Raw genomic sequence first — 13,834 nt, forward strand, 5'->3', positions numbered from 1 at the left:
AACGTTCACAAGATTGTACACGAAATGTGGGTTTGCTCCTCTTGTTTCCTGCAAAACTTTTTACCATTGAATGACGTCTCTTGAAGGTTATATGGATGAGTTCAGAAACCTGCTAAACAGAGGAGACAATCAGAAATACAAGTTTAACAGTTCAGACACTCGCTTATTTCCAAAGCTGAATTCAACAAGAGCATCAAGGCAAATGAGTGAAGGACCAGTAGCTGGCGCCGTGCTAATCACGGTAAGCTGTGCTCTGTTAACAGAGCTGCTCAGTATCACTCTAAGGTTGTAGAAGGTGGATTTACACCACTTCTGTGATCGAGGGTCGCAGCACTGCAATGGAACAGTTCGGTGCTTGTTTGAGTGTGGCGAGGGAGCTCAACCCTCTGTTTACATACAGAGTGGGGGGCGCTTGCATTATCCACAAAAGATGGAGATGTTCCAAAACCAAAGATTGTTTGGAAGTATATAAGTACTTAAGAACAATTGCGATGGTTCCACCAATCAAAGGAGTGACTTCTTATTGAAAGGACCTCAGAAAACATGCAGAAAAATGCTGGAACTGTGAAATCCTGTATAACTTGAAAGAATAGATCACAAAGACATTTTAAATAATTTGTTTAGAATTAAAAGAGTATAAAATACGTGGCTGTTGGTGGCATTGTATGATACAGTTTTGACAAAAACATTTATATTCTCACATCAATACATTTGTGTTGCTTGTTTAGTGAGTTAAAACCTGCATTTAGCAACAAAATAAGATATACGTCTGAGAAAAACAGGACTCCCCCCAAAAAATGTGACAGCTCCACAGGCTATTAAACAAACACTTCTATACAGTTATCTACAACCTCATCCCTCCCAACCTCTCTGATCTCATCCTCTTAATGTTGTGCCGTCTTCTGATTTCTAGTTCGTCCTGGTTCTGTTCAGGTTCTCCTTTGTTCCATTTGTGTGTGTTCGCTCCAAGTTAAGTGTCTTTGTGTAAGGTATCTGTGTTTAATAAACTGTATATTTTCAATCTGTCTCGTGACTCCACTTAAGAAACTCCAACAAACACAAATCAACAATACAATGAAAAGCACTTCACTCGGAGGTCGACTCAACATGAGACAGACTTGACAACAAGATACAGCTACACGTGGACATTGAACACGGAAACAGAGGGACAGATAAGAAGAAGGAAACAGGTGCAATCAGTTATGGGATTGGGGTGGACACAGACAAGATGCACATAGGAAGACGAGACAAAGGTCCTCCAAAATAAGTGGACAAGAACAAGACAACAGAAGGTATCAATTAAGATGAACTAACCTGCCTAAACAGAGTGGTCCAGCACATCCTCACTATCATGGGGTAATATCTTGATGTTGGGAAAGTGGATGCTCCTCACTGCCTCAGTCCACGACCAACATAGTCTCCAAAAAGTATGCTTAAAAAAAACCTGGATCCAAACACCAATCTGGCACAAATGCAGACAATGGTCATATAAATCTCCCAATGTCATAGAATCTTGCATTGGATTGGATATTAAAATTCCTGGATCCAGAAAGTGATCCGATGACCCCCAAAATTCAATCATTTGTAGCATTTGGAATTCAGCAAAAACATTGTAGGAGATAGATAATAGTCACAAGAGTGCCAATTTGGGCTAAAATGCCAATGGTCAGGAGTTATTTCAAGACTTTTACAGTGGGTGCATGCATCCATAGAAGTCAGCGTCCTCAAGATAGAATGTCCATTCAAGTTCTAGAAGTCCAGCCAGACTCTTGCAGCATCCACGTACCTCACTGCAGGCTCCACCAGCAAGGATAGGGAACAGCTGTTCAGCTCTGTCATCAAGGTGAGTCACATCTATTGTGAAAATCCATGCATCAGTGTATTTGTTACACAGGAAGAGTAGTATATGGTGGTTTTAGTTTTGTGCCTTATTTATCAATAGATTATTCTTGCGTGATTTTCAATGTTGAGAGCTGTTCTACCCTTACATCTTTTATATATTTTTATTCTTATGTATTCAATGTATTTGTACATTTATATTTTAAAGATGTATAAAGTCATACAGAATAGGTGCCATGTTTTTCTGTTGTCTGAGACGGAAATCAAGTGTTTGGACAACATTGCCATATTGTATATGGCCACATGATCAATATCGGGCATCCTAAATCATGACTATATACAACACTCAACAACCAGTAACAGAATCATGTTTCCTTTGGAAAAAGCTACGGAAGTTTCTCTGTAAAACATAAGTCGTGTGGATGAAAAACATCCAGTAGCTGGACTGGTGACGGGAAATCTTTCCAAAGATTGATCATGATATCATAGATACACTGTTGTTAGAAGAAACCTTTGAACCTTTCTTATGAAAGCAATTGGTGCAGTAAATGCATCAGCCTTATCGCAATCTCCTGTCAGTAGTTTTATGGCACTGAATTTATGAAACATTCCAGTGTTGTGATTTACTGAAATAGTTTATCTGACATTAAGCGAAGTGATTCCCTTACATTGAGCGAGTAATTGCTGATAATGCAACGGGACGATGGCCTGAGAGCTCACTCATAAACAACATCACGTGCACAGAAGGACTGGAGATTTTAAAGGGAGTTGTGGGTTTGGAACTTTGAGTGTTTGAGGATTGGCTTTTGAAACATAGGACCTACCATTTCTACCTTTTTCAAGAATGGAGTATTTTGAGGTTACTGCAATGAAGATACCTTGAAATGTTGAAATAGTCCTCAAGCAAGGGTAATTTATGAATGAGGGGTGCAAAACCTTAATCTCATTCAAGATTTCTTCATGCAGGCTTTATTTCATTTGATGATTTTGTTGAATTTTTATTTGTACGAAAGTTTGTTCGTTTCCATTTTTAATACATTTTATCATGGCCCGGGTAAACAAAGAAATCCAAATGGAACTCTTGTTGAATCAGCCCTTTATTAAAAATATACAGTACAGTAGACCTTTTCCTGAAAACTGCTTGAAATGAGTTGATCTGACCAGCAGACGAAGGACAAATTCAAGCTACAGGTCAGTCAGACAGCCACTGGATGAGGTCTCCACATAAACACAACCCCTGAACCTGCTGCGGGAGTCGCCACCTCGGAGATCCATCACGCGACTGCGAGCCCTCTCTGACTCCAGGGTCTGGAATCGAGCTCTGCCCAGCATGGTGTCCCACAGCAGACCCCGGCTCCAGAGCTGCACAACACAGATGGCAGCCATGTTGACACAAGATAGACACATCATAGACACAAACTGGCCTTTATTTTGACACACTCTGTCCCCAGCTGTCTGTCGCCGTGCAGTCAAAGAGATGAAGCAGAACTGTGTACGAGGGCTCCTGAAGAGGAGCAAAAGTATGGCTGATGTGGCTTGTAATGAAATGTGAGTGGAACATTCTCAGTGTTAAATGACTATGGATCATCAGTTAACCAAACATGACGGCGATGTGACCACTGTACACTGCAGACTGGGACGATGCATAATAAACATTTTCCACCAGATCACTAACCTTAAATGTTGGATGATTCATTTTGAGTGTCCACTTAAATCTCATGATCCACTCTTATCTTGGTTTAATTTTGTCTGTTCATGTTCTGCCCTCTATATCCACCTGAGCTTGATCTGCCAATGACGCACACCTGGGAATGCTTCTGCAACCGACTACACCTGCTTATATTGCTGTTCGAGGGCTGTTTGTCATTGTCCCTGTGGAGGTACGTCCCAGTCTCGCTGAAAAACGTGCAATATCGTTTCTCAATAGTTTTCTGAAGGACATGCCTTTTCATAGAGCTCCTTCTCAAATAGGCTTTGTCTGATACTGGAGCGACGCACCACACCACCATCTGCTGGAAGATCTTCCCAGAGTTCTGTGGTGGAAGTTTGTTGGTCCCTGCAAAGCTTTCTGACCATTTTTCGCTGTTGCCTCACTGTTTTGGTTCATAAATTAGGTTTTCTAATTCAGACGTAATATTTAGGTAAAATACTCTTGTGGTTCACATATGTTAAAGACAGGTTAAAGAATGGCATGTTATGGCTTGGTTTTGATTTAATATGGCACTAGACATACCATTGGTTTTGATCACCTATTGGTCTCTTGCACAGGTGTCAAACCGGTCCTTAAAGGGCCGCAGTGAGCGCAGACTTAAGTTCCCACCAATCGAGAAGCCACCATCTCACCCATCAGGTGTCTGAAGGCTGTAGTCAGATTGTCAGTCTGGTGCTGTTCATTTCAGCTGACTTTTGACTGGTTAACCCATCTGTGTTCGCAGGGTTGGAACGAAAACTTGCACCCACTGTTGGCCTTTTGTGGATCAGTTTGACACCCCTGGTCTGTTGGGTATGATACTATTTATAGAAGTAGTAATATTGTGGCAACTGTCCTTTACAGTTTTATTTATCCCCAACAGGCTTACCGCCAAGGACAATCGCCAGGAGGAAGACCTCCTTTAATTACATTCCCTCACATAGGATGAACGAATGGTTTATTTCAATCACCTCTTAAGGACAATGTCTATCTAATGGTTCTCCATTTGTGAGGACCATGTGTCACTACCGTGTTGTGATTTTATTTATTTTCTTTAATTTTTTTTTGTTTAGTTTTCTTTCTCTTGCAATAGAAAGTTTCCCACTTCAGTGGGTGTCAAAAGCATCAACAAAGATTGATTCATTTGCTTTTTTGTTCTTGACATTCTGTAATTGTTTTGTTTTAATTGTAAAAGTATGATCTCAGTGTCATGCAATACATACTTGCACCTCATTGTTCTGAACCTATTTCTTTGTATTTGTGAACCAAAAACATATTTTTAAACGTGGAGTATGAAATAACTTTCAATGTAAAGCAGCATGCCTTGTGCACACACATTTATTCATACATTTTTTTTATTTTGTCTGTGTGTATGTAGAGTTATGACATCAGGCTTTAAGTAATGTAACACAGAATATATGTATGTTTGAGCATGGTTAGACGTATTGCCGATGCAGGACCAAGCACATGGATTCATAAATTATGACTTTTATTCAAAATAATTTATATACTGTCGCTTTTTTAAATATCTGATATTGTTTAAGACGTGTGGAAATGTATTCTATACAAAAAAAATAATGGATATAGTATTTGGTCAGTGATGTATTTGTCACTTGAAGTGTGATCAAAACTTGAAAAATCTCACAATTTACACACACAAATGTCAGAATCCAAATTTTCATTGAAAGACATGAAAGAATCTGGGTCAAAACCAAAAAACCGAGGGTCATATACATAAACTGATTGTCATTTGTTCTCTGTTCCTAGATTTATTCCTCAGTTCTGCTCATGTTTGACACGCTTGAGTCTTCCTTCTGTCTGCCTTTTTTTCCTCTGTATATAAACGGTTGAGTCTCTTTGCTGCTGGTTACCTCTCGCACTCCATGACATTTAATCTATTTTACCATCAACAAAACAAAAAAAGAATATATTGCACAAACTCCTTTAGAATCCTTTTCCCATGAGTGATGGACCGATAAAGGACACCTAAAGAAAAGAAACAAATCCGGTGATTTGAATGTCTTTTAAAATGTTACTGGACACATCAGTGTGTGTCTGTATGCAAAAAAATATTTACAGTAGAAAAAGGGCATAAGCCCTTCCTATCGTAAATGTTCAGTTTCCTGGGACCTAAAGTGTCTGCTTTGACTAGTCAGGAGGAACCTTCAGCCCACCTCTGTTGACAGCTGCTCTCAAACAGGAGTCTCACTCTCACACTGAACTCTTAAATGCCATTTAAACACCACACTTAGATGTTAAAATCTATCTATAGCTTGATCTAAGTTTTGCAGGGTCGCATCTTGAGTTGCTGTTTCCAATTACACTGACTACCTGGCTGAAGCCCTTCAAGGCATCTACACTGAAGCACAGGTGCCAGGCTTGTATACTATAGCATCCCATTTGATGTGTGATCTTTTGCCTTTTGTCACCCGGTCATTCTGTAATACTGAGGGTTTTGTGCCTGTTTCTATATATATATTTGTCCTGCATCTGTTTTTCTTGTTGATCAGTCACTTGTATTTTACTACAACGTGTTTTTTAGTTTCTCCATAGCAGCCCGGGACAGGTCTTACAATGCAGACTCTTACTGTGTCTGTTGGTGTCATTGGCCTAACAATGTCATAAATGATGTTTCTGTGTGAGGGTTGTTTGGTCTGGATACACTGTACTTTGTAAACTTTGTTGAAAGAGGGTGGATCTCAGTCAGAGATGTGTCAGAAGTGTGTCGGTATGAATGAGGTGGCTCCATTCCCTCTTCCATCTGTAACATTGAATGAACCTGCAGTTTCAAACCTCCACTGAGATGTGTAGGTCGGGGTGCCTCCTGTAGAAGATGGTCCTGAGATCGAACTCTGGGTTTCCTTCAGCCTTGAAGACCTGAGTCCTGATGGTGTCGCTCTCACATCGAACAATGGCATAAACATCTGGAGCTGTTGATCATCAAAGATGAAAATATTGATTTCATAATTGCCTGCTGTGAAGGGCTGATGAAGCTTCATGAAACACTGTAATGATTTTCAAAGCTCATGTGGCACCATCTCATCTCCGTCATACTTCTTCCATCTAACTCTGGATGCAAAATAACCCCCATTCATGATTTAATTAATAGTCAAATATTCAATGTTATTCATGCGCAAATGAACTGTCTAGAAAATAGCCTTTCAAATACAAGTTCAGATTTTGACATGTCAAACTGGACCTTTCTGTTTTGGTAGACTGAATCCTGAGGCTCTGCGGAGATGAACTGTGGTCACCATGGTGGGATGAGGTAGTAAACACTGGAACAATGAAGGTGATGGCAAATCCTCCCGCAGTTCCCTTCATGGTAAGGAAAATATGGGTTTTGGATCTCAAATAAAACCACCAACTTCAACCTCACCTGATCTGGATGTTTGAGTGGCAAAAGAGACGCAGAAGGAAGCGACCCGTGGGACCAGGCAGGAAGGTGGTGGGCAACACGACGTATCGGCCGGGAACAAAGGTTTTCCTCAGCGTTACGCTGCGGGAGTCGATGTAGATGGAGCTAGCTGCTTGTTTGACCACACACTGCACCCTGCTGAAGCGGTTCACCTCCACCTGCAGACATGCTTCAACATGACTCCTGTTTTTCAAAGTCATGGAACCACATCCAAGATCAGGGTCGGTCTGGTCTACTAGCAACGACACAGCAACTCTCTCACCCCTCCACTCATGACCTGTGACTCATCATCTCTGTGAATTTCAACACCAGCCAATTCATATCAACAGCTATTGAGCAAAAACTTAAAAGCCGAAAGCTGTCGAGTTTCAGTTTACACAAACTTTACTCACCTTCAGAACCTCAAAACCAATGGCCAGGTTCTCTCCTCCTCCATCTTTTCTCTGCATCCTTCGGTCTTCCTGCTGAAGACACATCAGCACTTCCTCTTCTTTGCCTCGCACCTCAAACATGAACTGACGAAGAGAGAAGCAGACTTAGATAGAAATATCGCCGAGGTCTGACATTGTTTGGCGCACCTGAGGATTGTGCAGGAAAGTCTCCCTGTGGTTGATGCATCCTCCACAGCGACTGCTCTTGTCGATCCGTGTCACCCAGCTCTCAGTAATCTCCTGCTTCTCACTACCGTCCTCCTTGGCGACAGCCTGTTGACAGCTGGCCTTTCCATTGACCCCTCTTCCCGGCTGACTCTTCCCAAGCTGGGCCTCCTCTCTGTGGTCTCTGTGATCTGCTGGAGCTGGTATGTCTCTGCTCCTCTCCGTGGGGATATCAGATCTAAGCAAGGAGAGCGGCGCACTGGCAGAAGACGGCGCTGGAGTCCACTCCCCATAACAACGCGCTTCTCGCCAGTGACTTCTGGGCCAGAACAGGTTCTTTTCGAGAAGCCGACAAACCACCACATCTGTGAAGTAGCGGCAGAAGTCTTCGAAATCCATCCTGTGGTGGGTAAACACAATTATATATTATTAGATATTATTAGATATTGTCATTTACATGAGTGCTTTTCCTATTTGGTCTGACTTTTAATGAAATACAGAATATTTCACTTGATGAAATGAAGTCCACTGAAGACCTCACAATATTCCTAACTTATTGTGAGTCGTCTATTACCTCTGCCAGTCATAGAGTGGCAAGGTAGAAGCTGTGCTATGTCTCTTCATTTGTTTGTAAGCGAAATGGCTCCAAAACGGACTTAAACTTATTTCTGTAAAACTTGCAATGAACAACTAATGATTTGTCAAATATTGTGTGCTGTATAAAGTACACTTTATGTATACACTGTATCTCAAAGCCAACACATCAGTGATCTCTAAATCTGTCAATGACTCAAAACCTCAAGAGGTTTTGAAATAGAAAAGTAAGAAATAAATATTTACCAGAATTCCCCAATATCCCGAACAATGAGTCCCATTTTCTCTCTTTCACCTCGACTCCTGTTTTGCCACTGCTTTGACCTGCAGAGGGCGTGCAAGAACAGTGAGCCAGAGGCACTTAACAACACCTGACAAAGAGAAAATGTTATCAAGAGACACAAAGTGTTTTTAGCTGTGCTGCCCTTGTCCAGTACTAATGATGAAGGCAGATGTGTGACATTATTTACGATGCCAAGATCTGGTTAAAGTCACACTCGCTGTAAAACATTATGGGCACCGAAGCAAAAAGAAAAAAAGAGGGAGCTGTAAAAGTCTTTCCTAAAGCTGTAAAAATACAATGTACTTAGCAGCTCAATCTGTGTGTCCCAGCTCACCCTTGACTCCATGCACCCGTCCAGTCACTGGTCCCCCATGGGTTTCTCATTCGCACCATCAGCAGTCTAGAAGCTGCATTGGATGTTGGATTTTTTTCCCCCAACCACAACTTTTTCACCGCTGTGATTCCATAAGCATGTCCCCGCACCAGGCCACACTCCAAAACTGACTCCACCGTCTCCCCATCCGCTGGCTGAAAGTTCAGGGGGAAACAGTCAGCTTTGAGAAGGCCATAAACAGCCCCAAAGTCCTCACCCGTATGGAACATGTGATCAGGGAGTTTTGTTCATGTGCCTTGACTAGGGTCTGAAATAGGGTCCTCCTCTGATCGCTGTGCTGGCTGAGAGTGTCACGGTCGAGACTCAGAGGCTCCGAGACGCCTCCGGTGAAGTCAACAAGAGCCTCTGGGGTGTTGCCCCCCTCCAAGGCCTCGTAGCAGCCGTTAAGTCTGGATGTATGATAGATGGTTATAGAAGCAGTCAATGGATGGACGCATACGTTTACAAGATTTTACTGACAATGGATGGTATTTCTAAATCTCGGCTTGCCTAGTAACAAGACTATAGACAGTGGTTTTCAAGCATTCGCTTAGTATTCTTGTTTCTAGTGTGTGTTTGGAATGTACTGCAATGTTTAACATTCAAACAGAGATGTGTGGAGGGTTAAACACGTCGGCTGTTGTAAAACAGAATAATTTGAGTTTAATGTTTTCAAGTTCTCCAAAATAAGTGCTTGGATATTAATAACAATAAATAAAAGCTGGCTGCCAGGCGTTTTGCTAATGTGCCCTAGTGTGACTAACTGTAGATCCCGCGACTCACTTGGCGTAGGCCTTTTCCAATAAAGCGCTCCAGAACTCTCTTGGAGTGGCCGAGCGACAGAAGAGCAGCCTTCCATCCTTATTGACCGGCAGCCGGTCATCCACGACTACGTCCACCCAGCGTCCAAAGCGCCAGAATCGGAAGTGGAAGATTCCCGCGTACAGATCAGGGCGCTTTGGATTCCACTCCTGGTCCATGTGGTCAGGGATGACCTGGGAAGGAATGCAACGTAAAAGTCAGTGGAACCAAAACGATACATCGATGTGCAATTCACAATTAGATCAAGTACCTTTTTCCAAAGAGATGGCTCTGAAGCTAAACACGAAATAGCCGCGACCATCCAACAGTTGCCAAGACTGCCTTGATGCAGGTCCCGTGTGCTGATGCCATCAATGAAAAGTCGAGGGTCCTTACATATCTCCTGGGTTGAAGAAAGGAGCTCTTAAATACCACAGTATTTCCATATGGAGAGGGTTTTCATGACCCTCATGTTTATCATTTTTGATCAAATTTGTTTTTCCAAATGTTTTTCAGGTGAGAGGAGCATGGAGTTGTGGATCTTGCTCTGGTCAGGTAACACTATAACTGCCTCAGGACCTAAATACTTTTATAATTTGTACTTGTGTTCTCAGCGGTTAGAACCAAAGAATCTGAACCTAACACAAAATGAGTTTTTCCAATTTTGTGTCAGTTAAAGCCAGTTAAGTTTCTAACTCATGCTATTATGTTCTAGTCACCATGTTTTATCTGAAAGTCCTACACATGTCTCTGCCAAATCAACAAAAGGGAGATTGTTTCCTTTCATGTTGCCCAAGCCCACATTTCTTGTCTCCCATCCTCTGCTGACTTTTCTATTTACAGGATTGGCAGTTCTATTCCAAGCCAGGTATTGTTGGAGTTCCACTCCATATCTGGGGAAGACTCTGTCAACCCCCTTAGACAACTATATTCTGTTGTTGTTTGTTTGTTTTGGTTCTCTCAGATGAGGTAATCCTGCGCAGAAGTTCTGGACCTTCCTTGACGGTTCGTGGTGAATCAATGTCATGATGTCGGCAGTGCAAACACTAAGACAATGAACATAAATGAATCTGTAAATGCAAAAAGCACAGTACACTAAAGTTATAAAGCAAAACCCATGAACATCAAATAATAAAACTAGGTGAGCAAAAGCGTGCCTTTTGTGTTGTGACCATCGTCACAACACATTATTTGTTTTCTGAACTTCATTCAAATTCTGACTGTTTGAAATGAGGTTATTGGAAAGCTTTCTTCAGAACAGAACTTGTGCATCACAACAGTGGACTAAAAACAACCATGGGTTATTTAAATTGTCCCACAGCATCTATTAGCATCCCACATTCTCTGATGTATCATACCATAGATGCATCCCATAATAGAAAGTGTTTTAATAAACATCAGCCTGATTGAAATGTGACATGCAGAGTCAGCGCCTCGATCTGGACGTGACAGGTGGAGTTGGTTATTTTTGATGTGGCATATAGCAGAAATGTTTACTCATTTACTGACCTTCGGTCTTTTCCAGGTCAGCCCTGGAGGGGGCGCACTCTTGTAGAAGAGAGACTGGGCCGTGGGTGGGAAGAGAGGGTCCTTGAAGAGAGCCCCACGGCGCAGGCAGGACCTCCTTAACTTATGAAATTGTTGACCTTGGAAGTTGTTCACTCGCTCTGGCATCTTTTCCAAAGAGGGGACCTGAGGACACATGCGATCCAGGAGCAGATGTATCAGCAGGTCACCGGCTTCAGACTGAAAATAGATCCTGTCGTAACCTGCTGTGAAGATTTACGCTGTCATTATGCATGACATATATTCACCCACTGGTTTTCTTCAGGCACTAAAACAAGTCACTTTTGAAGCACCTTTGAGCATAGAAAGATTTGTCCAAAGATAAAATACAAAGAGTGAAAGGTGTTACCAAGAGCAAGCGGCCACTTGGATAATTTAATCCAGACTTTTTCCAGCCTAGTAGCAATGACATCTACACTGAAGCAAAGGGCTTGAGGTGAAGTTGGGTCATTAGAAAGACACCCAGGAACCATTCCAGTGAGTGCATTGTTATAGGAGGAACATAAGTCCCTCTCCCGGTGCTATTAAAAAGAAGTGGTGATACTGTTAAGGTCAGTGGTTCCTAGATCTTGGGCAAAACACCAAACTCCTGACTACGTCTGGCATTTACAAGAGGGCTACCTAATCTTGCACACGATACTTCTGCAGCGTAACAGCTTAACTCTCCACGCTACTTTATAAAGGGTTTATTTCAATGATCTCATAATTTCTCATGAGCAAGACACTTGATCCCAAAGTAAAGTCACTTGTATCATCAGAATGTGTGGGGTAAAACTGTTTTTTAATGGTCAGTTATGTTAGCTATTCTGGTGAGGAGTGCAGGTGTTTGTGTGTCTGCTTGCGTTTGTGGCACTGTTTAAGTCATCAGTGATATGAACTGCTGGAACACTGAGTCAGCTGCACAAGTGTGTGTGTGTGTGTGTGTTAGGATCAAGTAGTGCACTCGGGGATCACAGCAGGGTCAGTTTGGGATCCTGCTGTGCATCGGAGACCTCAGATGATGTTGCCGATGATTAATCCTCAAGGTCACACCTCGCCAATGTTTCTGCAGTTTTGAGTGTTCCAAATGTCAAGATCCACCTTTTCACTTTTCTAGATTAAAAAATACCAACATTATGTCATTTTAGAAGAGTGAAACATTATTTCTCAGTCGTGCTAGATTTTATACAAACAAAATATCCTGTCAGTGGATTAAAATTTGTAATCTCAATAAAGTGGAGTTCACTTGTTGCTTAGATACATTGATCACAAGTTAACTCAGTCTAAGCGTGATTAACAAAGAAAAAAATATATACATGTCCCTAAAAATAACTATCAGAGGCAATATTGGGGAATATCAGAAAAGGCTTTGATTTCACCTGACAGCATGACAGTCAAAAATAGGCCTGGGCAACCCACGGCTCCTGAGCCGCATGCACTCTTTTCACAGTTTCATGCGGCTCTTCACCAATTGAGCCGTCATATTGGCTGTGATTTTGGTCAAGTTGCTATTGAGATGATAGTTTATACACAAAAGAAGACGGAAAAGTAAGAGCTATTCCGGCGAAATGTCAAAATATTGTTCAAAGACTTTGACTTGCGTTTAACATAAACAATAAACCACGCGGCACGTGCTCCAAGGGATATATTCCATGCCGATGCAAGTTGCGGTCCTAAGATCCACGGTTTACATGACTTAGTTCCACGTTTCGCATTCCCTAAACTAATCGTATGGCATGTGTTTCACCTATTATTCATTGTTGATCGTCGTGAAGCCTGTTTAATTCAGTAGAGTGAAGATGAGACGCTCCAGTCTGCAGCGTCGCTCACATGCACCGACCGGGGCGATGTTATTGGTGGCATGAGCCACGTAAAAAAATATAAGTAAAATAAATTGATATTTCCAGGAGGATAACGGTAAAATGTATGAATTTCGAAAATACATGCACAAGAGACATACACCGGACACAAACCAGCAACCTTGTGACACACAGACATGCGCTTTAACCGGTCTAAACCTGAAGTTAAGATGTATTTGATCAATGTGGTTTTCACATACAGTATAGTTTTAGTGCACACGTGCATCAGCACAGCTGAGATGTGGTTTCACAAGTGTTCAGAACAGCCATGAAGATCAAGCTTAAGTGAAGTGATTCAATTTAAGGATTGTCAATAGTAATCCATACATATACAAGAGTAAATTAGAGCTGCATCCCTGAGCTACAGTCATTCACGTGGGGTATCTTGCACCTAGATGTCATCTGTAGAGCACAAGTGTTCTATCCAGGACAATTCTTTTTGCGAGACTCCTAAGTGTCAGATCATGAAACGTGTCTTATTATTTACAAGGTAAAAGACTCTAGTAAATGGAAGCTGATAGCTGAGGATGCTTGACATACAACGTACTATTCATTTTACATAGAAATGACTGCACTCACATTAAAAACATCTACTCTCTACACCACATTACTTACTTGCCCTCCTGCTATTATCTCATGGTGTGCATGTTTGAAAGCAAGCTAGTGGCCTGAATGTTAAAGTTACTGGGCTGTATTACCAAAGGTGGTCAGTAACTTAACTTCAAGTCCACTGGTGCTTGCGTTTAACAGGTAAATACAGTAGCATTGAGAGTGTGCTGTTTACAACAATGAAGAAAAGGTGTATTAAATATATTAAATTTAAAAAGTGTATACTA

The 13,834-nt window shown here is 41.7% G+C and overlaps 1 protein-coding gene across 1 annotated transcript; it reads right to left on the reverse strand.

Annotated features, from left to right (window-relative positions):
* Positions 1 to 3,024: 3,024 nt before the first annotated feature.
* On the reverse strand, positions 3,025 to 11,268 carry LOC128756139 (calpain-5-like). The gene is made up of 12 exons (XM_053860386.1): positions 11,104 to 11,268; positions 9,866 to 9,997; positions 9,577 to 9,788; positions 9,011 to 9,203; positions 8,755 to 8,948; positions 8,384 to 8,461; positions 7,526 to 7,943; positions 7,340 to 7,462; positions 6,909 to 7,105; positions 6,729 to 6,847; positions 6,323 to 6,459; positions 3,025 to 3,201 (listed from the first exon to the last, which is right to left on the reverse strand). Exons 1-12 carry the CDS (start codon positions 11,266 to 11,268, stop codon positions 3,025 to 3,027), a joined length of 2,145 nt encoding a protein of 714 aa, XP_053716361.1.
* Between the last annotated feature and the right edge of the window lie 2,566 nt (positions 11,269 to 13,834).

This window comes from Synchiropus splendidus, chromosome 3 (assembly GCF_027744825.2).
Source record: "Synchiropus splendidus isolate RoL2022-P1 chromosome 3, RoL_Sspl_1.0, whole genome shotgun sequence".
NCBI classification, from domain to species: domain Eukaryota; kingdom Metazoa; phylum Chordata; class Actinopteri; order Syngnathiformes; family Callionymidae; genus Synchiropus; species Synchiropus splendidus.

Excerpts from the sequence above, each read along its gene's own strand:
- LOC128756139 (XM_053860386.1), bottom strand. The coding sequence starts at position 11,268 with ATGCCAGAGCGAGTGAACAACTTCCAAGGTCAACAATTTCATAAGTTA. Across the intron at positions 9,204-9,576 it reads TTGGAAAAGGCCTACGCCAA|ACTTAACGGCTGCTACGAGG; the intron begins GTGAGTCGCGGG and ends TCATACATCCAG. Across the intron at positions 7,463-7,525 it reads CTTTCCTGCACAATCCTCAG|TTCATGTTTGAGGTGCGAGG; the intron begins GTGCGCCAAACA and ends TCTCTTCGTCAG.